The sequence below is a fragment of the Apus apus genome, chromosome 5, assembly GCF_020740795.1.
Source record: "Apus apus isolate bApuApu2 chromosome 5, bApuApu2.pri.cur, whole genome shotgun sequence".
NCBI lineage: Eukaryota > Metazoa > Chordata > Aves > Apodiformes > Apodidae > Apus > Apus apus.
The window spans coordinates 47,563,337-47,589,590 of NC_067286.1; the positions used below are offsets into that span (position 1 = coordinate 47,563,337).

General features: G+C 41.4%; 1 protein-coding gene across 1 annotated transcript in view; it reads right to left on the reverse strand.

Moving 5' to 3' along the window:
• KCNK10 (potassium two pore domain channel subfamily K member 10) overlaps positions 1–15,947 on the reverse strand; it is a 72,972-nt gene extending 57,025 nt beyond the window's left edge. The window contains exons 1-2 of the mRNA XM_051622142.1: positions 15,851–15,947; positions 14,886–14,943 (exon numbers count right to left, since the gene is read on the reverse strand). Coding sequence (XP_051478102.1) covers positions 14,886–14,937 — 52 coding nt within the window. The 5' untranslated portion in view covers positions 14,938–14,943; positions 15,851–15,947. The remainder of the gene's footprint in view (positions 1–14,885; positions 14,944–15,850) is intronic.
• Between the last annotated feature and the right edge of the window lie 10,307 nt (positions 15,948–26,254).

Sequence of the window (26,254 nt, forward strand, 5' to 3'; positions counted from 1 at the left end):
ACGACCAAATGCTGGTCTGTCTGTCACAAGATTTATAGGCAGCCATAAATCAGACTCCTTTCTTTTATTGGTTATAAAGGAAAAAATTTGATACCTATATGTAAGCTGCTCTTGCTGATTATTTACAAGAACTTCCAGATTCTGACCTAGCCTCTTTGCCATCAGAACCACAGTCAGAGCCTGCCCACAAACTTAAAATGGGCTGCCCAAGGGTTACTCTCTTGCAAATCCAGCTTTAGAGCTCCTGCCTACTGAGGCTGTGCAAATGGCAGGGACATGAGAGGAAGCCCAAGGCAGGCTGGTATCAGCCAGAACTTATCCACTGACATTAAAAAAACTCTCTGCAAAAGTCATGGTCATGGGATGCTGGGACTCTTTCCCCTCCCACCTCCCTCTCCCAGGCACTGTACTTTTCTAAGGCATACATGACAGCTGACTGGTCAAAAGAATGGATGTGCTAAGGCAGGACGTGAAACCCAGGAACAGCTGAAAGCATCTCTGGTTTTTTCTTTCTGGTTTAGCTTCAGGACAGCAGTCCTCAGGGAGTTCCTAGCTAAGGCTTATTGGCATTAACATGAAGATGCACTGCTACTGACACCATTCGTAGCACTACTTACAGAGCTGCCAAGTCCAGACGAATACTTGAGGGAGATTTGTCTTGTGCTGGAGTGAGATTCTACACTGCTGGAGGGCAGTTCGAATTTTGTTTCCCTTGCTTTGCTTTCTCTCTCTCCTGACCTCTCTTCCACCCTGCCCTCCTCCAAATCCATCCATCTGCTCTTGTCCCTCACTTCTCTCCAACCGCGCTGGCAGCATAACCGCAACTCTCTGCTCCGTTCCTCTGCTCAGCATTCAGCCACCCTGCCCATTGCCTCTGACACTTGAGCCCCAAGCAATGAGCCAAGCACATGCTCACACGAAACAGGAGTCATCAATGGACTACAAGTACTGGAAAACAGAAAATAGAGTAGAAGAACATTACAGTGAAGAGCAGAAAGAAGAATAGGGAGACTGGAAGTGATTGACAGGGGCAAGTCCCAAATAAGGAGCCCTTCCGCTTCAAGACTGGTGACTGTGTTTGTTCCAGCACTCACTGGCAGCAGTGCCACCATCAGGTTTATGAAGCTATTTATAGATAAATGGAATACAGAGAAATCCAAGAAAAATTCTCACCTTTCCCTTTCTGAAATAAGACTAAAACCAATGGATGACTGCTAAAACATGTTTCCCTAGCATTACATCAGTGTTTCTTGCTCTTGCTAAAATTGGGAGTTATAGTTCATGCAGGTCCCTGCTCTGACAGGAGACAAATACGAAGCAAGTGCTTTTGGCTCAAGATCTTGAGGTATACAGACAACTTTGTGAAAAAGAGTTCCTATCAGAAGAGATGAACATACTGTTGTTTTTCCTTATTAGGTGTTATATGTGTAAATTAGACAATTAGGTAATTATTTGGTAATATGTGTAAACAGAACCCAGCAGTCAGTCACCAAGAGGAGCTGCTCCATTGCCTGCCTGACCCACAGCAGAGCAGCAGATCTCAGCACAAAGGTGGTTTTCCTGTAGCAGAGAAAAGCCAGGGCAGCAGAGGCCTGCTAGGAGCCGGCAGCTCTCTCGGGAACTGCTGACAAGACCTGAGCTTTGCCAGAGCAGCCATGGCCACCCCCACACCTATAAAAAGCCACCTGAGGAGCACATGGGACAAGGGCCAGGGCAGCAGTTTATGCAGAAGGCCTCATGGAAGGGTGCTCCAGAAAGGGCAATGAAACTCTGCCAGCTCAAGAGGTGAGTTCCATTGATGATCATTACTCTCTTAGGAGGAGCTTAGCTTATCCACCCAGCAGAAAGCTCTGTCCTCTGCTCTCACCAGAATTGATTTGCCAACCCAGATAAGAGCTCCCACAAAATCATGCAGCCATCCAGGTCTCAGGCTGCAGGGAGTGCCACAGCCTTTCCATAGTAAGAGATGGCAGTACTGGGGACAGCTGTGTGACGTGTGACCATCTGGACAGTCCGCTCAGCCTGGTGGCAGAGCTATGAGAGGAAGCAGAAAAGTTAGAGTATCAGGAAGGTTGAGAAAGAGACTGGTGGAGCCACACCCTGTCCTCCCAGACACAGAAACAGGAACAACGACCAGAAAAAAATAAACCAACAAGATCAAGGGGACCCTGTATCCTCCCCTGCCAGGCTGAAGGCAGTAGCTTAAAGGAAAGAGCATGGATGCGAGGGGGTAAAAGGAGCCCAAGAAACCTGGTTAATACTCAGGGACCAATTCTTCCAAGCTCAGGAGCAATGTGTCCCAACCAAGAAGAAGTCAGGCAAAAAGGCCAGGAGGCCTATATGGATGAGCAAGTAGTTCCTGGAGAAACTCAGACAAAAAAAATGAAGCCTACAGAGGGTGGAAGTAAGGACACATAGCCTAGGAGGAATACAGAGAAATTGCCCAGTCAGGAATCAGATTAGGAAAGCACCCTGGCAAGTGCTCAAGCCACAGCGTCCAAGTCAGAGAAGGCAAAGGCAGGAACTGAGAGAATGAAGAACCACCCCTGGTAGGAGTAGATTCAAGACCATCTAAGGAACCTGAAAGTGCAAAAGTCCATGGGACCTAACAAGATCCATCCAAAGATCCGGAGGCAACTGGAGGATGAAATTGTTAAACCACTGTCAATCCCAGCTAGACTGGGTTGTTCCAAATATCCTATCTCAAAGATTCACAAAAGAATGGTCTTATGGCCAGACCAAACAGTGAAGGATGCCTAAGTCTTGCAACTTAGCATAAGAAAGCCTGTGTACAAAGGGAAGAACATTCTTATTTGCAGAAACCTAGTGATAAGACAAGCAAGTGGAGAAGACAAACAACAAAGCAAAGATTCATGCTGGCTTTCCTAGCAGGAAGCTATCTAATCTATATTGGAAATGTGATTGATGCTGGCTGTCTGCCATGGATACAGCCTAACAGTGGAGTGAAGGAATCTCCTGATCACCTATAGACTGGAACTGGGAGATGCCAATACATGCACTCAGACAGGGCAGTATAATATCTCCTGAGGACTCTCTTAGGTTAATAGCCAATTTACAGATCTTTCTCATTTAAGTAAGGCCAGAAAAACACATGCAATATAACCTCTAACCCCAGAATAAAGATAGTCCTAGGACTAATTGCTCTCCTTTAAGGATTTTTTGGGGCATCCTTACAGATGTATCCCCACATTACTGAACATATTTAAAGAGCTCATAGACATGCTCCTCTGTAAAACCAAGAAGAATTTCTGCATCAGTCTAGTGGCAACTTCCACAATCTGGCTAATGTTTGGAATCTACAGAAAAACACTTTGAATGCAAGCAAATGTCATTAATGATCCACCATTTCAATTGAGTGATAATTTCTTAAATTTTCTGCACAACAGCAATAAAAGTGGATCTTTCATCACGTGGTATGATCAGAAATCTTGTAAGAAGCACATCAGTTGGGCTATTTTTTAGTTCACTGGAGCTATACTATTGCATATCCTGAGCATACAGTCTATTTATCAGCCTCAAGTACACACAGTAACAGTCTTAGATAAAGTGAGCTAAGGCTTTTCAATACTTTGAAAACCTATTCTAGAATAGGACAAAGAATACATATAAGATAGCTATTACAAAACTACTCTCTGCAGAAAAGATCTTTGACAAGGAAGAGAAAGTTGCTGTTTGAAATGCATTTGTCCAGCATAGCCATTCTTATTTTCTCTTATTCTAAATTCTTAATAATATACACATTTTTATTTTATATTTTTGGTGTGTAAGTTGCACCATTAAAGCTACCACTGTCAGAATGATTTACCTGTCCAGTCTGCATGTAAAACAATTACTAGAAAGTGACTGTGAGTCAAAGAGAGCTCAGGTAAGCAGAATTGAAGAGGTTAAAGAGACTTCAGACCCATTATATGCTGCTCATATAACTGCAGCACTATATGCTGCAGTATATAACAAACAAAACAGATGAATAGTGTCACTGGAAGGCTGGCCTGGGACACGGAGCTCCAGGTCAATGCCAGGCTGATTCTGGCTGCTCCAAGCGGGTTTGGAGTTTGCTATACAGTGTATAATTTAGGGTATCTTAGATTATAAGGAGTCTAGTACAATAACAGAATTACACATGATTTTCTTATATCATGCTCAGTTTCTATTCAGGTAATACTGTAGAAATACAGTTGTAATTTGAACTATGGTAAAACTACACAAGGATGGCATCTGCTGATATGGCATGGCTTCTAAAATCTCACAGTACTTCATAGTGTTCCCATACTGCATCACTGGCTTGCAGCTAAATGATTCCATAGATCAGACTTTAGAAAGAGACAGCTGTGACCCTTTAATCTGTTTTGTCCACAATTAAGCTCCTTCTAAGCAAAATTATGCCTGCACAGCATATAGCAAGTAGACATAAATTCATTTTCCTGAACTCAGATCTGGTGAAAAAAACATAATCACTGCTTAAAGTAGTATTTTATAGCTTTCAGCAGAGTTTCACTAACCATGACAGTGTAACGTCTTGTAAGTATGCACAAACTGAGAATTAATCCACCAGGAGAAGTGGTGTATACCTGCCCTAAATCCTCCTAGTGGCAAGTTACACAAAATCAATTGAGTCAAAGTTCAAAATACAAGCAGGAATCTTAAAATCATAGAATTCCAGGCTGGAAGGGACCTCCAGGATCATCTGGTCCAACCTTTCTAGGTAATATTATAACATATATAGAATCATAGAATCATAGAATGGTTAAGGTTGGAAGAGGCCTTCAAGATTATCAGGTTCCAGCTTCCCTGTTATGAGCAGGGACACCTCACACTAGATCAGGATGCACAAAGCCTCATCCAACCTGGCCTTGAACACCTCCAGAGAAGGGGCTTCCACAACCTCCCTAGGCAACCTATTCCACCACCTTACTACCTTCAACCTTTGTCTCATTTCTTTTCTTTGCTGTAACTTGGAATGCATCCCATTAGAGTCAATACAAATACAATCAAGTTGGTCAGTGCAACCTAGAGGGATTCTGCTCTAAAACATCTACTGAAAGTACTCCAGGTTCCACAAACAACATTGGACTATATTTCCCCTAACAACAGCAAGTTCTTAGAAAACCTCTGCATTTCAGATACCTCCCTACATTTATGTGGTTTATTCTCCAAGTCACACTCAAACAGTGTAATTCTGTTGCTGTATAGTACCAACTGAGAGGTCCTAGGATATCCTGATTGGCCTTAAGCTGTTGCTGCAGAGAGCAGTGGCCACCCTTAGGTCTGTTATCATATGTACCAGGCCTATGCACACAACTGCCTTGCAGTTCCTTAAATGGCAGCAGATGCCTATTTTTAGAAAACTGAATAAACACATAATGTCTGGTAGCAATGAGAAATTCAGGTTGCAAGGTTCCGTGTCAGTTTATCATTATAACCCGGTAATAAACTCTGCTTCTCATGAAAACAAATTAGTATGGTGGCTGTAGCATCATGAAGAGATGGCTCTGGTATCGTTTCTGTAGATGTCATGATTGCTGCTACCAAAGGTTTCTCTGCATGATCCCTTCTTGTGCAGTCCAAAAGTAGCAGCAGTCTTAACATTTAAGTAATCAGTTATGGATCTGATTTCACCTAGAGGAATGTCTTTGAGGTGTGTGAACTGCTTCCTTCACTTCAGCTGGGAGTTCCTGCAGTACCATTTATTTTATAATTATTTCATCATTGTGGCTTTTCACACATAGTAGCTAGTGACTGCCTTTTGTTTCTTTAAAATGAAAAGCTGAAATTTGAAAGGATAAAAGCCCTGGACAAGATGTCAGTTTGTATTTGCTGTTTTCAAATCATGCCTGTACTATTACATTACTGTATAAAGTAAGAGAGAAATAATTCAAGCACCTTTTAGCATCATATCACTGAATCTTAAGAATCTTAGTGGCACAAGTTTAAGGTGTCGAAATCCAAAATCCTCATCCAGTAAAGTCAGTAACATGTTGGTTTTCTTCCTAGGGAAGAAAAGATGAGTCAGGCCTGCTGAGACGAACATATGGCTCTAACAAATCTAGGTACTCAAAACTTGATGCTTAAAGCACTGTGAAGATCCTGTAGGATAGTGATACCAAAATAGCTTGTAGTGCTTTGTAAGAAGATGTATTTTAGGGTATTAACTTTTGTTATCCCCTACTAGTTAAGCAGTCTATTGTCTTCAGCAGACAAAAATCACACAGTCATGCATAATCTATGGGTCATCAGAAAGACAGAGAACTGAAGCAGTTTAAAGATCTATTGAATGCATCTCTCTGGGGCAGAATTGAGAAACAAATGGAAGAAATATAATCATGTTTCTACAATGAAGCACCAAATAAACAGATCATCTATTAAAGATACTTCGTGAGATGAAGGTATTTGTAGTATGTCCATAAGACTATACTCTGCTTTAGTTTTTCTCACAGAGGAGGACCCTGATAAATGCCTGAGGAACCGACAGGTACTTCAACTTTTAAATGTGCCCTAGATTATGTGTTTGCTTCTAAAAGGTAGGAAGAACATATGCACTTGAAAACAGTGAATTCTAGTTGGCAGCAGCTAACATTGTCTTCATGTCCACTCCTTGTGTTTTTTCAGAGCATTTTCAGCCTTACCACAGGTATACTCTTTTCATTCTGCATTTTCTGAACGTCTGGAAGAAGACCTGACCCCATCTGTCCTGGTTTGAGCCAGGATGAAGCCAATTTTCCTTTTACTGACTTTTTTCCTTCAGTAAGCTTTCTTTTAACTAGCACCAGAGTGTTCCAGGTAGGAATGATAACAGTGGAATGTTTTTCTAACTGCTGGGTCTTCAAGGTCACACCTTTACTCTGCCGGCTCAGACACTATGGGGAGATCTATGACCCCCCTGTAGGAGGCTGAGTTAGACAGACAGCAAAATTGGCCAGAGATATTCCATTCCATATATCTGTGTAAGCTCAGAGGAAGGTCAGAGATCACAGAAGACAACTTCCTTCCTGCTTCTTCTTCCCTTCTCTTCCATCCATGGCTGGCATCCGGGGAGGACTCTGTCCATCCATCACTGTCAACCCCCAGGCTTGAGTTCTCCTGAGCCTCATCATTCTGTGCTCTCTCCGGCAGCTCTGGGATTTTTTGGGGCTGTTCACAGGTCAGGAGATGCTGTGGGAGTTGCTGGGGATGGGGGGAGGCAAGAGGCTTTTGCACATATCTGAATATATTTGTATATAATTGTACATATTTTCTTGTATCATTAGTGTTTAATTAAAGCTGTGTAGTTCAGTTTTCAACCCAGCCAAGTCTCCCTTTTTCTCTCTCTCCTTCCCTACCTGGGTGGGAGGGGGAGAGGATCGAGAGCATTGTTGTCGAACCTGAGTCAAACGGTGACACCATCACACTTTGAGTCCATTCTTTTGTCATCTACATCATCTGAAGCAGCTTTCCTTTGTCTCTCCTTGTTAGGTCCTTATTTCTTCTCCGAAGTCCTCCAAAATTTCAAACAGCAAACTCAAAATGCTAGACCTATGGCCAAACTTTTTTTAAAACTTGAACCTGCACCCAGACTTTGCAACTGATCACTTACCCTATTTGGGACTCCAGATCCTAATGCAACAAGTTTCAATCCCTTTCATATATTTTGTATGCCATGCCTCTAGTCATCACTCCAGCTTTCAGCCCAGTGTTCCCCTTCAATTTTAAAAACAGAAAAATAAAATTAAGCCAGGCTTCTGTATTCTCTTTCACCTTTTTTTCCTCCCTACACAGGTTTTGGTAACAGATTCTATCACCTGGCTTTCATTTCCACTTCAAACAGCAAAATAAACCCACATTGAAATTTCCATTCTAACTTAAAAAATCTTACCAGTAATCTCCTATGTTTGTATTCTAGGACATCTGAATAGCACATAATAATACATGCACTGGGGACACTGCCAATAATAAGGCTTCTAATAGCCTAAGAATTGTATTAACAGTTAAAGATACAGATTAAATCTGAATTGTAGGTCTCAGAATTCATAGACCAAGGACATATTCCCTAAATTCTGTGGTTTGTTAACATGTTAAGAGATTCATAGTTAACTTTTGAAATATCATTTTGTTTTAATAATGTGAGTGGGCGCTAATGTTTGATTGTAAGTGTGAAAAGCAGCCTAGAAAGTACATTGGGAAAACAATAATGGTCCGTGAACTAAAAAATAATTGGTACTATCATCCTGAAGTACAAGGATATAAGTGCTGTTCTGACTTGCTGTTTTATCTCATTGGGGTAACCAGTGAGAATTGCATGTCATGTTATTTATGAAAGTCAGTGGGTTCATCTTAGAGCACATTTTCCATTCTAGTTAAAATGTTTTTCATATACATGTTTTATAGACAAACAATAGAAGTATAACCAATGTCTCAGGAACTAGAATATAAGCAGCCTCTGTCTGACAAAGGCCAGGTCCCAGGATGTTTTTAATTTCTTACAGAAAACAAAAACCAGAGGTATTCCTATTTAAGAAAAGCTATTTTAAAAAAGCAGTATTTAGGCTTTGGCTGAATGTAATTTCTTTTACATAAAAATTCTATAAAAAACAGACAATTGTTCCGTATTTATATTCTCTGTTTCAGCTTTTGCTTCTACACTGCCATTATTACAAAATGAAGGTTAGACATTCCCATCACCCCAAATTCTGTCATATTCTACCTGTTGAACACTAGTATGTTTGTTACCCCTTTCTTATCTTGACCTCCTCATTATTCTCTCCTCATTTCACGAACTCCAGGTACTCACTCTGTTTACAACACAACATCTAGAGCCCCTGTTGTCCCAGTGTTTCCAAGCACTCCTTTTAACTCAGGAAAGCCTGGAGGAACAACAGAGTTCTGATGCTTTTAAAATTAGGAATCTCACATTGCTCACACTGAAGTGAGTGGTAAAATTTGTAGCTCTGGATTAAAACAATAGAGTAAGAACTAAACTGTACCACCATATATATGGACTCTTCTGTCTGAAGCTGATACAGGCCACACACTAGCTACATAAATCCACATAAACACCAAAAGCTGAGCCAAAACCTACCCAATTACAACTGATAGAACACTCTTCCAAAAGTAAACTCCATCACTTCAGGTAACATCAGTTTTCAAGAGTTTGCCAAGGGACTTTTCAGTCCAAAAGCTTATTAATGGATTATCCTTGCACATATGTGGCAAGAAATAGCATTGGTATTCTTCACTGAAATAATTACTCTTTCTTAATCTCTCCCACTGCTGACAATTCTACTGCTCTCCCTGTCTTAGATTTAACCTTCATATTGCCTTTGATTCTTTTCATTCCCTTTTTCTTGCAGTATAGTTGACATCTTAGTGATACCCTACCCTCCATCTTCCTTACTTTGACCAGAGTTTAGTCTTTCCTACTACTGAGAAAGCTGCTGGCCAGTCTTTCACTCTGCCACTCTCTCATTAGTAATTTTACGTTTTTGAATCCTTATTTTTTCCATTTTCAGGACATCCTAAAGGTGAAAATGATGAAACTAAGACCACTCTGCTGTCTTTCTTCTGCTACTGCTAATTCAGTTATATCTTCCTGTCTCTCATAGGACCCTATCTCATTGGCATCCACATTCATCTGCCCTCCCTGCAGGCTCCGCATAGCCTTTACTGATGATTTCTTCATTCTCTTCTATTTGTTTTCCGAAGTTGTCAAATTTTTCCACTTAACTGTATTTGGCACTGTTGTGCCTACACCATGCACTGACAGGACTGTCCTCCTGTTTTTCTAATTTCTATTCTTCTTCAAATCTCTCTTTAAAATAAACTCCTTACAATTGTTCTGCAGCCCTTGCTTATTAGGCACAGCAGAGTCCTGGCCTATCAGATGGGTCAGTAGTCAACACAATTTTGTGATACAACTAGCACGTGGTTAGTACCCTGCTACTTTTTTACACATTACAGCTTTCTACAGCAGTCTTCTTACTAGAGCTGCAAAGAACTGACTTACTAGCATACAAAGAGTGTCTGGCTCACAGTTGCACTCTACTTCTTTCATGTATTTTCTTGAAAAGAAGGAAAAGAGGACAGAAATGAGCAGCCTCGTTCTACCAGTCTATGGCTTTATAACCAAGGTTGCCTTCTGCATTGGCCTCTTTGAATGAAAGGACAGAAAAAGCAGGAACTGCAGCAGTTTGTAACACTCTGCAAGCAGTGTTAGTTTTATTTACAGAGTAGTTGATGAAGAACATTTTACCAACAGTCAGTCAGCAAGGGATGATCCAATCCTGACACCTGCATGAAGGCATGTAAGACTCAGCTCAGTTGTCCCAGTGCTACTTGATGTGTCTCAGGTGAAGTGAGAAATCCTATGGCAGGTGACATAGGACCTATGGAAGGCTAGAGCCCCTCTGGAGTGGCAGCTGGAGAGTATCAAAGGTCTCTAGATACCTCTAATGGGAAACTCAGTTGAGTCTTCAGCATTTGTAAAGAAGTGCAAGTAATACTAGTTTCCTCTAGTTGTAAAGTGCAGAGATAACCTTATTTTTTTTAATTGACGTGATCTGTGTATGATGACAGGCTGTTTTGTTCCCTCTTATTGCATTTGATTGCAATACATATGCTCCTCATTCAGTAGCAGATCTCAGATTGCTCTAAACAAGTTAATTATGTTTCATGACACTCCTGTGCATTAGGGAAGTTATTAATATTCTCATTTTGCAGTCAAGGAAAAAGGGAGGAAAATAAGGGGTAAGTAGCTTACTGAAGGTTAAACAGTAAGTCACTGGCAAAATCTGAAAAGGAACTCCAGACTCCCAACCACAGCTTGAATTCCCCACAGACCACTAACTTCCACACTAAATGTAAGGATAATAATAAATGTATTATTTTAGGATTCCAAACTGCAGAAAGTCATCCTACTCAAACAATGTCTTCGTGAAAAGATGCAGGAACTTGTATCAAAAACTTCAGAGTTCCAAAAGAACAGCATAGGAATAAACGTTTACCTGGAAGTTCAAAAGGCTTTGACGATCCATATCATTGCATTGACAGCAAAAAACTGCAGGTACAAAGGATGGAACAAGATTGAATTCCATTTTCTGCCTCCTGAGAGCATCATCAAGATAGATAACCTTCCCTTGGAAAAGACATCTCACCATTACCCTGCAAGACAGCCATACTAGGGGGCAATTTCTGATCATATTGGAAACAGTCTCTTCTACCCTTCTTTTCTACAAAGAAACAGCAATTTTAAGCAGATAAATCATAGGGGAAAAAACATATTGTTGTAACATCCAGATCTCTCCATCGGTATGAGGGACTCACTGAGTTTTAGGTACTGTACAAAAGTACAAATGCAAAGAGATTATAAACTGATTTCATCACAGGCAACAGGTGGTTGTAACAAATATCAGGAGGAATACAAGACAGAGGAGAGATCAGAATGGCAATTACAAGAATTAATGTCTTCATAAGCTGCTATAAACCAAATCTTATATTCTGAAAAGTATAGATGGGAAGTTGTATGAAGTATGAAACTAAAAATTCTTAGGTCTTTCACTCATTTATTATTGCTTTACCTGTATTGCACCAAATTGGAGAAGCAAAAATCAGTGATTACCAGATCAAATGTTTTACAATTGTGTATATCGAAAGCTGATTTCACCAGTAACATAAATATCAAGCTTGTTTTTTCAAAAGTAAGACCAGGTACTGTGAGACCATGTACCCATACTCAATGTGTCCAGCTCTCCCTAAAACATTCTTGAAGTGTCTGCTTGTGTTTTTTACTCATTTCTTACCCCATTTACTCACTGTATATGAATAGTATATTTTTAAATCAATATATATGAGATTCTAAGACGTATTTCACATTGACCTTTTGGATGGAGTTTTATCTGTTTATCAATGGGATTCTATAGTTAGATTGCCTGGGATAGTAGGGGACTTCACTGAAGGAATCTAGACCCTATATACTTCCAGGTTTATGAAATACTTGGTTTATCTAGAAAACACAACCAGCATTTACAGGGAACAGATATACTTACACAGATATACTCCGTACCCAAGACAAATTAAGATACTACACAACAGGCTAAAAGCACAGTTCAGTCCCCATGCCCTTTTCATTCCAGTTTGGTGGCTGAGAAATAAGCCTCCCATTAGTTGTCTGTCAGACACCATCCCTCATGTCAATTGTATTCTTCTAAAACTGTTGTCTCCACAAAGTCTTTCTAAGGTATATTGATCTTCGCTGATGTGAACAGAGAATACCAGTTCTATGCCAGGTGACAGCTCCCAGCAGACTCTAATCTACTTATCTATATAAATATGTATAGTTCAGTCAACATTATGGAATTTGAGCATTAATTATTTTTAATGATTATCAGTCTGACCTGGGTTCAAACCAGCAATATCATCAGTCCCAAGCCAGCCACATCTCCACAACAGGGCCCTGGCCTTTAGAAATGTGTATAATTTCTAGAATATATTGCCTGGAATAATCAGATCTAAACAGTCTTTGAGACACCATAGCTCTCACTTACATCACTGGACTCCTACCTTGCTTGCCAGGAATATCAGTTGATATATTTCAAGTATTGGTAAAACAAGTTACACAATTCCTACTAGACCAAACTGTGGAAACTGCACGTCCTCTGTCTGACAACCAGAACAGGACACGATCGGACATGAGCTTTGTATTTGAGTGTGACCACTACTGGGCAGGATCTCTGCTTTTAATACTTAGGACTCTTTGTATCTTTGCATCCCCAGCTTTCTATATGGTGATCTTTGTATCTGAGAAAAGCTACTCCTGTTCTTTAGTCCGAGGATATCACATAAGATGCAAAACATAACATCATTTTTCACATGTACATACAGAGAACAGAGTACATATTTGACTGTAAATCAAATTCATTTTAGGGCTCCAAGTGATTTTGTGTAGATCTTTGCTAGCATTTATACTGACATAGATACATTTTTGTTTCTAAAATAATGAAAATCCGATCTACCTTGTCTTCTGCCCACATCACTTATTCTTCAGTGGGACTACGTGAGAACAATGTCATTGCACTTTTTCTCTATTGGTTAAAGGACTGTCTCTTAGAAATTTTTTCCTTACCAATCTGCCTTTTTCCATCCCAACAAATATTACCTATTTCCTGAGTCCCTTGGAGAATTAGAAATTAAGATTTTTTCCTTCCTTCCTGTCTATACGTTAGCATCCCTGCTGCCTGGCTAATGAAGTCAATACACTAAGGGAAAATAACTGGTAGGAGTCTGCAGTCCTTAGCAGGGATTCAGCTTGTCAGAGAGGAAACCTGCTGGGTTTGAGGTCTTTTACCTGCTACAGTACTCTATGATTTTGGACACATTAGTAAATTGTAACCAACCACCTGTTGGATCCATACACTTTACAGCCAGTTGCCAAGCAAAGGAGCTGCACAGCAAATGTCATCAGTACAGCTTCCTGTGTGCCCTGTCAGGGGAAGGGAAGAGAGGACTTTTTGCATCAAAAGGCATTTTGCAATACATAAAATTAATTAAAATGAAGCAACAGCAACCACGGATTCAGAAAAGTGCTTGGGAAGAGCAAGTTTTCACCATACAGAACTTTGACCCTAGTATAAGGAATATACTGTTATTAAAATAATCAGATCTCTGTCAGGACTATTATTCATGTGTTCATTGTGAAGCTGAGGGTGGAGGAGACTGATGTGTCAATTTCAGCCTTTATGCAATTAAAGATTTAGTAAGGCTTAAACTAAAGCTTAACTGTGTATGCTATTCAAACATCACATCAGAACTGCACAGCAGAAAGATGTCTGTTCTGTTGTATTCTTTCTACATCAAGAGAAACTCTTTCTAACATTTAATTTTGTAGACATGAGGGCATGGAGAATGACAGACCTGCAGAATAAAGATGAATAACGAAAGCCCATGTTATCACTTCATCCTTCCTGTGAGAACTGCTGTACGACGACTGCCTGCCAGCAGTTCTGCTGCAAACCTAAGCATATAGCTTCAAGTTGCTCTGCTCCTGTACCGATGCACAGAAATATGACACACCAGTATACAAATTATCAGTAGGGTTTTTTTCAGTCATTTCTTCTGTAGGTTGCATATGAACCTCCTCCCCATGCCAGGAAAGGCGAGCGTTTCATTACCATTTATTTTAAAACATCACTTGGATCATTTCCTTGAAAACCACTGCACTGGCGTAAATCTCCTTCCACCATCACACAAACACACTCCACCAAGACAGACTCCAAACCTAACTTAGAGTGAATAAAACTATCCACTTGGGCAGACCAATTGTTAACAGGACAGAGTCAAGAGTCTAAAGGTCCCTTTGGGGTCCATTATTTAATGTTTCTTTTTATACCATCCACACTACGGGTTATATTGCATCAATTTTGCTCCAGTTGCTTGCCAACAAGCATTTGCCATCAAGGAGCCCTGAGCAAGCAGTCACATCTGTGTCCACTCCTGTACCACCCATTAAGTGGAGACAATGATCACTAGAAACAACAAAGGAGCCACAGATAAAACAAACAATGCTCTGAGCCAGAGACAACTGCCATCCCAGGCAAGTTTGCCAGGGAAATGCTCAAGAAAAAGGGAGGGGAGGGAAGACAGATATGAAATACAGAACTATATAACTTACACCTAGAAGAGGTTTTACCCACACACCCACCCAAGCCCACATCTGAGGAACATTTTCTAATGCACTGCTAAGATTGAACAAGGAAGACTGAGCAGTGCACATGGGAAGCAGACAAGCATCCAGTGTCTCCTCCCATCTGGAGTCAAATAGTCTCCTACAAGTCACTAGACACAAGGAAAAACAATAATTGTTATTATTATAGTAATGATAGTAATAGAGAATCACCAACCTTGAGGATCCCAGTTCACCTGTTTTCTTGGAGTCTCGATTGGAAATTTCATCGCTTCCTTTTTGCACAGGGAGGAAAAAGAATTAAATAAATTCCCAACCTTCCTGTCTCAATGCTGCAGTCAAACAAATTAATTTCAAATTATAGGGAGTCTGCGCTGTTTGACTGAGGGGAACTGGTGGTTGCCAAGGAAAGAAATACACAAATAAATCAAAGAAGGTGGGGAGGGGCAGGAAGGGGAGTGGAACAGAGGGATTTTGTACCAGCTAGTGAGGAGGGGTGCAGGCACCCCAGCAGAGAGAGAGGGAGAAGGGATGGAGTCAGGACTGGAAAGGGTCTAGAGGGGAGCAGGAACGGAGCAGCCTGAGATGGGCAGCGGGTCTAGGATGCTTCTGGCTCCCGGGGAGGCTCCCGCAGCTGGCTGGCTCAGTCCACCTGCAGATGTCAGGGTGGCGGGGTCCCCGCTGCAGCCCAGCCCCTCTGCTGCGCCCACCTGAGGGGGGCACACGGGCTGGCGAGCTCGCAGTCTTGCCAGGATCGGGGAGTCAGCCAGCCCCCCTACGGCCCCAGGGACACCTCCCACCCGCGCACACACTCTCCAGCCTCAGCCACCCCCCAAAAAAGAGCCCACCTCAGTTCAGCCCCGGGCACTAGAGGGGTAACAACAGTCAGCCGTAGGGGCTGAGCCGCAGCCGCATGGCTGGGGCGAGGCTGGGGACCACCCCGGCTGAATGCAGCAGCAGCAGCCTGGCTCGCCTAGGAGAGCCGGAGCAGGAAAAGAAGGAGGAGGGGGAGAAGGAGGAGGGAGCCACCCTATAGCTTTGGAGGGAATTCACTGATCCCCTCTCTGCACTGGCTTAGAAAGCGGGTGGGAGGCGGACGCGAGGGTAAGAGGCTGCGAGTCCCTTTGTAAGAGACGGTTGCGGGGTGGCCCACGGAGGGGGCAGGCGCCGGCTGGTACTTACTAGGTATCCTTCCCTGGAGGAGGATGCAGGCTTGTTTGGCGGAGTTTGCAGCCGGAGACACGCTCGACTAAGCTACGAGCAGCAGTAGCGGCGGAGGCAGCACATGGCAGGAGTACGGCAGCATCCAGAGCCTCTGCAGCGCAGGGGGAGGGGAAGGGCAGGGGGATCGTCCGAGCCTCCGCAGGTTCTGGGGGACCAGGACCGGGCACCCCGAAAGCCAGGGGACTCCTCCTCTCCTTTGTGTGCCCACTCCTCTCCGTGTTTGGGCAAGGATACGCACCTGGCGTCAAGGCAAAGGCTGGCACGGTAGAGCCGAAAGATCCGGCCAGGCTGCGGGGAGGAGGCAAGAGGGCTGGGAGGGAGGCTGGAGGCCTCTCGGAGACCTCCTAAGCTCTCAGGGGACCTCGGAGGAATGGAAGACACTTGCCTTTACCTTGTGCAATTACCAGACATTCACTGCTTTCCAAGTCTGCATACTCCCTCCTCTCCCTCCTTCTCCAGGCTTTCCCTCAAACCCAAACCAGGCGGGTAACACCAGAAAGGTCTCCAGTTGCAGTTACAATACATGCCCCAGCTCCCCTCCCTTAGCCAGGAAAACAAAACCCTAGCCCCTCTGGGGGCCTGAAGGAAGATTGTGCGAGGTTAACCCTGTCCTGCCTCCTCCCTTCCACAGTGGAAATCAACTCCTTGAGTACAGTGGAACATTCACTGAGGATGGTTTAGGGGAGAGATCCACAAATGTATGTGGGTCATAGGTCAGAGGCCCAGATCAGAATCAGTTCTGGGGTCTGTAGCCAGGGCTTTCTGACTTCTCAGGAAACATGGTTATGATCTAAGCCTAGTGCCTTAGACAATTTGTCCCCTGCTTCTTGCCCTTTGTACTTCTTTTTGCTCAACTGTGCTCCCTGTCTTGTTTTCCTATCTGTTGCTCAGATGTTAGCTAAGCTTGTAAGATGGAAATGAGAAATCTGCCCTGGTGGGAAAAAAAAAAAAAAAAAAAAGGAAAAAAGCAGTCCAAAATGTGTGACTCTTCTCAGGAAAGTCTTACGGTGGAGGTTGGAACACTCTCTTAATTCTTTTCATATGACATTCAGAACCTGAATAAATACACACATCCATGCTTGTCCCCAGTCTTGTTTCAACCCTGAGCAGGAAGGGGAAATGAGTATTTGTGAATCCACCCCTTAATTTGGTGGTGGTGGTGATGTGCAAAGTCTTGTGAAGCAGTTTGTAGTTTGAAGAAACTAGAGGAAGTAATGCAGCAAGTTTTTTGGGGGGGAGGTGCCGGGTGTCTCTCCTTTCCCTAATCTAAGCACCCCTGTGGCTCTTGTTTTGTGCTGTACAGGAGGAGGCGGGAGAGGCTGCTCTAAGGGAGGACATGGTGAGAATCATAATGAGCCTGTTCAGTCAGACTTGAATTTGAGATTATTGCAATGATGACATCAGGAGCACAAGGTATTTCCTTTGCAAACAAACCATGATGCATTCTGAACAGGCGTCAGGATTCCTGTTGATGTTACTTCTGCAAACTGAATGGAAATAAAAGTAAGAGTAGGCTCTGCTAATCGTGCTGTGTGACTGGTTGAATAATGGTTGTGAAATCTCACAATGATTCCAATAACCAAAAAGATTTCATAGAAGGCTTCTGAACCTCCAAAAAGATCACTTATCAAATATGTATCAGTAAAGAATTACTTATTTGTTTGTTTGTTTGTTTATACACACATATATATGCAAGTGTGTAACTATAACTTTTCCTCAGCGTTCAAAATGGTTTCCACTTTATTGGCATCTTTCTTGTACATGACTGGGAAAAACTAACATATAGACCTATATTAATCAGTTGTGTCACCCTAACCCAAACACTACTTTGTGTCATAACTATCAGCACTTAACTGATGAGGTGGGTATTGTGCCACAGACATCTATCCACTGAGAACTCACCTAAGATGAACAAACTCAAACAGGCCACTGAATGGCCAGAAGCATTACACTCCTCCTAACGCATGCAAGAAGTCTATATTCTAGAGGTGAAAGCTTCAGGTATTTCATTACCAGAAACGCATCCTGATTGTTGTTGTCTAAATCGTGGCCATGTGAATCCTTTATTATTAAACTGACCTTAGAGAGACATCGCATATTTGTTTGATTTAGAGTATCACTAAGTAGATAATAATGACACAATAACCTATTTCTGTTTCTTGTATCCTCTTAATGTTCCTATATTTCCAAGAAGTGTCTGTAAACTCTACATAAATGTTTGCTCTAGCTGTATCTTTTTAAAAACCTGGTGGCAAATCAATTGTGATCGGTCAGGTACATAAATGTGTGACATAATGTAATTGTAATTGGTTTGCAATTTTTTTCCATGTTATGGTCATGGAAATCTTGCTCAATTATTTCAATGCCTCAGACCTGCAGTCTTATCTAGTGGGCCAATTTATTCTCAAAGTAACTCATTTAAAATCAATGGGGTTACTCCAGAGATGGATTTGGCACAATGAGCGCATCTTTCACTGACAGCACAGCTGTTGCATAGAAACCTAACTATTATCTTATGCAAATAAAAGGCCTTTCACCCCTCAGTGATGCTGAATTCTCATGATAGGGAAAACTGGTGCCTTGAAGCTATAGTGTTTCAAGCTGTTACTCTGCCAGCTTTTATAAGCCAAGTAGATTCAGCAATGTTTAATATTTAAATGAAAGACCACCAAGAAAAAAAAATAAATATAGCATGATCAATCTATTTTAGTACCTGCATAAGAATTTTCAGGAAGAAGTTTATCAAACTCGTCTGTGCAAATTCTTTCTTTTTGATTTAGGGCTCATTGTTCCCACCTAATGTCCTCAGAGTTAGTGTTAACTGAAAATCAGTGCCCTACAGAACTGGGCTATGACACTCACAACACAATAGACAAGAGGCCTTCTATTACAAGCAATCTCATGGAAAGAAAAATAAAATGCTAAGTGCCCTTTTAGTATTCATTAATAATATGGCATGAGAGGTTCAGTAGCTGTTCTGACGTAACTGAAAGAAAGACATAGCAGAACAGATGAATAAATAGTTCTTATACCTACTTAAATCCAGCGAGCAAGAATGGAAAAATGGGTTGATAGTAGGTAGAAATAATCTGTAACTTGTATGTGTCCCTTCTTGGATGCACTGAAGAGATGAGACATGGCTAGATGGAAGTCTAGGTCTTTGAATTATCACTTGGCAATATGCTCATCTGTGTACAAAAGCATTCAGTTTATGGTTCTTTGCTTGTTTGAAATCTGATACTTCTAATTGTGAAGATTCTTCATTCAGTTTATTGCCACAGGAGGGCTGCTATTTACACTCAGACCAAGACAGCCAAAGAATAATCCTAGTGAAGTGCATCCTGTTCATTATATTCTATTGACCCATCCTTTAGTAGTATGAATTTGGACAGGATCCAGTGCAGAATCCTTTTACAATTTCTTTACTCTCTAGGAAGCCTTCTGTCTAGGAGGACATTTAAAGCCTTCTCTCGAGGAGAACCTGAAGAACTTTTTTTCAGACAGTTTTCAGAAGCTTTAGTGTAGTTAGGAATGGAGAAATGAACTAAGAATCAGGACTACTATGTACTACAGAAGAAAAAGCAACTTGCTATTTTTATTGTCTTCTACTGCATGGAGTTTCTTACCACTTTTTAAGTCATAGTATTTAGTGCTGTGTCTTCATTCATTCAGGGATGAATCCACAGAACAGAAGAACATTTACTTATTGCGAGAAATGGCTTCAATGAAATCAGTCAGTCTACCACAGTGAGGTAACTACACCTCAGTAATAACCTTTGTCATGATGGTATCTTCACAGATCTGACCTGTTTGACTTCCCAGTCTGTCTGCAGGTTCCTTTAGACGGTGACACTACATGATACCCTATGGAACCAGCCTCTCATATGCTAACACTTCATATCATCAGACACACTATAATAGACTAATAGAATGGTTTGTGTTAGAAGGGACCTTAAGAATCAGCTAGTTCCAACCTCCATAACATGGACAGGAAAACCTCCCATTAGACCAGGTCGCTCAAAGCGCCATCCAACCTGGCTTTGAACACTTCCAGCGATGAGGTATCTACAACGTCCTTCGGCAACGAGTTCCAATGTCTCACCACACTCATAATGTAGAATTTCCTCCTGATGTCTAACCTAAATCTCCCCTCTTCCAATTTAAAACCATTACCCCTTGTCTTCTCACTACATGCCCTTCTAAAAAGTTCCTCCTGCAGCTTTCCTGTAGGCCCCCTCCAGGTACTGGAAGGCCACTGTTAGGTCTCCTCAGACCCTTCTGTTCTCCAGGCTGAACAACCCCAACTCTCTCAGCCTGTCTTCACTGGTTCATTGGAGAGGTGCTCCAGCCCTATCATCATCTTTGGGCATTCCTCAGGACTTGCTCCAACTGCTTCATGCCCTTCTTGTGTTGGGAGCTCCAGAACTGGACACAGTACTCCAGGTGGGGTGTCACAAGAGCTGAGTAGAGTGGTGATGAATGGAGTTAAATCCAGCTGGTGGCCAATCACAAGTGGGGTTCCTCAGGGCTCAGTGTTGCACCACTTCTTTTTAACATCTTTATCAATGATCTTGATGAGGAGATAGAATGCACCCTCAGTAAGTTTGCAGATGACACCCAGGTTGGGAGGGAGTGTTGATCTGCCTGAGGTTAGGGAGGCTCTACAGAGAGACTTGGGCAGACCAGGTTGATGGGCTAAGGTCAATTGTATGAAGTTCAACAAGGCCAAGTGCCAGATCTGGCACTTGAACTACAACAACGCTACAACTTGGGGAAGACTGGGTTGGAAGCTGCCCAGAAGAAAAGGACCTCGGCGTTCTGATTTTAAGTGGCTGAATATGAGCCAGCAGTGTGCCCAAGTGGCCAAGAAGGCCAATGGCATCCTGGCCTTTAGTAGAAATGCTGTGGCAAGCAGGACCAGGAAGGTGATTGTCCCTCTGTACTCAGTACTGGTGAGGCCACACCTCGAGTACTATGTCCAGTTTTGGGAACCTCAATACAAGAAAGACATTGAGGTGCTGGAGTGTGTCCAAAGAAGGGCAACAAAGCTGGTGAAGGGCCTTAAGAACAAGTCTTATGAGGAGCAGCTGAGGGACCTGGGCCTATTTAGTCTGAAGAAAAGGAGGCTGAGGGGACATCTCATCATCCTCTACAACTACCTGAAACTACATTGTAAAGAGGTGGGCACTCGTCTCTCCTCACAAGTAACCGGTGATAGAACAAGAGGAAGTGGCCTCAAGCTGCATCAGGGGAGGTTTAGACTAGACATTAGGAGGAACTTTTTCACTGAAAAGGTTGTCAGACATTGGAACATGCTGTCCAGGGAGTTGCTTGAGTCACCATCCCTGGATGTGTTTAAAAGTCATATAGATGTGGTGCTTGGGAATATGGCTTAATGCTGGACTTGGTAGACTCAGGTTAATGGTTGGACTTGATGATCTTAAAGGTCTTTTCCAATCTAAGTGACTCTATGATTCTAGGACTACAGTGGAGTAGTTTCCTCACTTTTTAATTCTCTCTGAAAAACTACAGGTACATTATTAGTGCAGTAGTGCATTTTAGCATTTTTATCCAGTAAAAGATCTGCCACTAAAAAAAAGTATTAACCCAAGCTGCATAGTATTGAGTCTCTGTCTGAACCCACTAACATCTGTTTCTCATTATTTTTTCTTTACTTCAGTACAATTACTCCTGAATCATAGTCACGGGAAAACTACAGTCTGGCTCTTAGTTTTTCTTAGTTTTTTCATTATGTCCCTGAAGATCAGAGGCTGATATGTGACAAAAATAGCAAGCCTGATTATAAAAGCAAGCTACCAAATTCATTTTATAGCAGAACTATTATCTTCCCTCATGTCTTTTTTTTTTTTTTTTTTTTTTTTTAAGATTTCCTAATATACAGAAACATGATGCTTTACCTTAGCAGGTTGATAACTTTCCTCTATATTAAACAGGAAATTTGGGGCTTAGCTTTCGGAGATACCGATGTACCTTTGACATTGGCGCCGGTAGCAGCACAGGGAGGGCAGGACGGGGCCCCTCCGGAGCCAGCCCAGCCTGCTGGCTGCTCTCAGCACCCTGGACAGCTGCAGGGGCCGCCGCCCGCGGGCGGACCCCGGGGCTGGCTGCTCGGGAGAAACAAGCTCTGCCAGGACACATGGGCATGAGCCTCCCTGGTGCGGGAGCTTCCTGGCCTTGGGTGGGAGTTTGGCCTGCCAAGTGTCAATGCAGCGACAATGCAGACTTTGTGAAAGAAGGCAGCAGCAGGCAGAGGGGAAGAGTAGCACACTAAATATCTGGAGAGGGGAAACGAAAGGCAGTGGATGGAGGGCAGTCAATATCAGGAACTTCATGACAAAAGAATGGGCAGCCATGCTGGTGAGGAGGTAAAAAGGGCATGGGAAAACCTCGAAGCCTGTGATACAATGAAGGATTGTAGAATAGATAGCCTTGACATGGAAAGGGTAATGATAAATGGGTGGGACACAGACTCTTTAGCCTAAAGGCAGAATGAGAGGATAGATGAGTGGAAGCATTTAATGTACTACAGAAATACATTAAATCACACCTGCATATACAGGAGTCATCCAGGGAGTTGCATAAAATTGCACTACTTGAGTAGATCAAGGAAAATAGAGCCAAATAACATGGTTGTATGTATATGCTTGTTTGTCTAATGCTTTTATATTTAAAGCTATCAAATGTGAGAAATACACTTACAAAGCTTTGTACTTCAAACTTGCAGGGATCTTGGGCAAGACTCCAGATTATTTTTTGTGTTGCTGCATAGCGTGACTATTTCCTTCTTAATCTGTAGGACTAGTACATGGAAAAATGCTTATCCTGTACTCTGACCTTACTTCCAGCTGACATGGGAGCAGCTTTATCAGCCAGCAGGGATGGGTCAGGGCCATACACACTGAAGACTGTAACGCTGGTTTCAGAAGCCTTGTCTTACCACCCATTTAACTGAAAACTTGCATCATTCCTCAGAACAGCTACAAACTGCAGTTGTTCCTTTCAGTGTTATTTAATGCAGTTTATCATCTCAGTAGCCTCTTAAATGTGGGGATTAAGGCAGCTACAGAACAGTTAAAGTAGGAAGGAACAGTCTGCACAGACACCATCCATGCTGACCACTCCTCCTATAGCTTTCAGTTGTGCCTATTTCTTTTCTGCTCTGAACAGCAGGAGAAGAAAAAATATACTGAGCATTTAAAGGGCTGACTACAACACTTGCATTAATCATCATCGCTTTTACAGTACTTAGAAAAGCTTTACTACTTTCTAAATTAGGTATCATACTTCTCACATGGCTCGTGTAGTAAGAAGCTGCTCCCAAAATATGAAAGCAATGGTATTTAGTGTGGAGCTGTGGATTAAGGAATGAGATGAGGCTTCCTACTCAGTCTAACTCCCAGCACTCTCCCATGCCTTCCCTCACCTTTGCAGCCTGGGACATGCACCTTTTTGGCCACACAGATGTACAACTTTTGCAACCAGCAGTTTAGGCATTGTTTGAAACCCAACACTCTGAATTGCCTTTATCTCAGTATCTGCACACTGTTGGCACCTTCAGTGCTGGATCTCTCCGGGGAAAGAGGCTGATATTTCAAGCAAAATCAAATCAATAAATTATTATTCTGTTGTAGGAAGAGTGGGGACTATGTTCTGAGTGTAAATTAGAATCTATTAATATTAATTTTAGGAACAGTGTGCCAGGCACTATAACAGCAATCAGAAAAGCAGCTCATGACAGAATGTCTTAATACACTAGCAAGGAAAAAGCTATTCCTGCATTTCTGAATATGGATAGTCTAACAGTAGGTGAATCTCAATTTGTGTTTCTACACAAATTGGACATGCATGCACATATACAGTGCATATATATTATTTAATATATATATTCTTGAATAAGAAATAAAAATACAAAACGAAGAATTTCACAGACTTGGTGAAAAAGAAATGAATGAAAAGACAAGATTCATCCAAGTAGATAATGTCACATTCTACAAACAACTACCATTACCACCTTCTACAACTCCATTTCTTTAATTGTTTCATCATGTTTTGGGGGAGAAGATACAGTAGAATTACAACAGTTTAGATGCAACATAGCAAGAAACTGCGGTGTTATTCACACATGGCATACTCTGAGCAAAGTGAGAGGCTCAGTGTGAATCAACCTATAGGTGGTGACTTCTCACAGTTAGCAGATCTGCTACAGGCTACAGACCAACAGGGAGCATGCCTTTTATTTTGCTGCCCATGAAAAAAATTTGTGTCATAATTTATAATTAGAGTAAGCTTCTGGTCTATATGTAGTCAGGGATTATAAAGGCAATGAAGAGGTTATGTGAGTCAGGAACTGTAACATATCTTTATGCTGAAGACTGGAAAAATATAATGTGTGTATGAACTTCTCAACCTAATGGTTATGGGTTGCCTACAAGCAGCCTTCTTTATCCATTTATATTTTGAATGCACACATTCTTTAAGCCTTTTATGGAGTAATTTGTGAATGCATCCTTACAGCTCCAACGCAGCTGCAGCTACTTCTGCATAGATAATACATAGAAAAGTCTGTTTAAAAGGAACAATATAAACCACTACCTATTTTTTACATCTTCACATTGTATCTGTCTATAGAGATCCAACTGAGTTGTTCTAATCTGCTTACTCACTATGCAAAATAATGGAAAGCAGGTAATCTTTAGTTCCCAGCACACTTAACATGATTGTTGAACAATCAGATCAAAATTACTTGTACTACAAAATATATGTACACCTCAGATAAGCACTCTGAGGTTTTTTTCTTTTTTCTTTTTATTTTTTTTTTAATTCTCACAAAGAAATAGTTTAACAAGGCTGTCTATTAAAGGAAAGACCTCCACCTCTTTTTGAATACTCTTTGAAATACTAAAGAGTATTGGGGATTGGTGACTGTTTTATGACAGAAGCTGTCAACCAAAGTGATTTTCCATCCCCAGCTGAAGACAATTTGAAAAACACAGTTTTCAGACAGTGTTGAGTATATATTCTGAGAAAAATATGCCCCTTTAAATCATCTCCAATTGACCATTCAAGAACTCAGGGGTACAAAACAATTAGCCCTTATCCAATTACTATAGCACAAGTTCCCAAAGGTATCTATGCAAGAAGATCTGACTAAGTTAATGGCAGTTAGGCACCTAAATATCTTGTGGATCTCATCTTAAGCACACCACCCAATCCAGCAGTACTGTAACCACACTGATGGAATTGAAGAAGGAAATAATTAAGCACAGAACTAAGTTAGTGAGCATTTTGAGTAAAGGATAGGAAATAAATGAAGGCTGTCACCGTCCTAATGAGCTATCCACACAGACAGCAATAAAAATAGACCCTACTGTAGAGTTAAGAAGTAGTGCAAAAGTGTACATTTATAGTGCAAGTCTTCTGAATGTCTAGTTGGAACTCAGAGTAGCTATGGTTATTAAAATGTTGACTGAGATTTGACTCTACTAACATTGCCACTAAATATATACATAGGCATAGAAGTTTGCTATTATAGATCCTTGCTAGATAGATCAATAACTTGCCTTTGCTAACGCCTGTACTTGATATTTCAAAGAGACATATAATCCAGTTAATTCTATTTTCTTTAGCATCTTCCAGCTGGGTATCTAAAAACACTCTACTAGCAAAAGTGAATCGGGCAAACCTTTTAGAATAAATATTATTATGACCATTTACAGATGAGGTAATTGGCATATAGAATCATCTAGCATCTCATCTAATTTCACGACAATCCTGAATACAGCAAAAATTGAGATTTTCCAAAGCCCTACCACTTAATGAGAAAAAAAGGGTAATTTTATGATGTAAGAACCCAGATTGGTATACTGAAACATACTGTTGTTAAAGAAACAATATAAGATTCAAGATACATACTATAATTTTGTGTTATTATAATTTTGCTTGGTAAGAATATACCTCTTATTCTAGCAGTTTATTCCACACAAAATCTTCACATAAAACCACCCGCCCTCCCAATTACCACAAACACCTATAAATTATACATGCTGGCTATTTGGGTTATAAATCAGCCTTTCATACTACTTTTTGGCAATATAGCATTATCCTTTAATTATAATAAATAACTCATTCTTGATATTATAACAGTTCAAAAAGAGCAAATCAGAAAGGCTCTCCAAGTTTGTGGAATCACAGAAATCTACACCTGTCAATTTATCCTTGTATGTCAACTTCCTTTATTTCCCTCCCATAATTCTGTCTTTTCTACCTTTATCCTGCTATCTTGAAAAGCCAAGATAAAAAGCCAAAAAAAAGCGGCCAAAACAGAGTGAAACATAATCATTA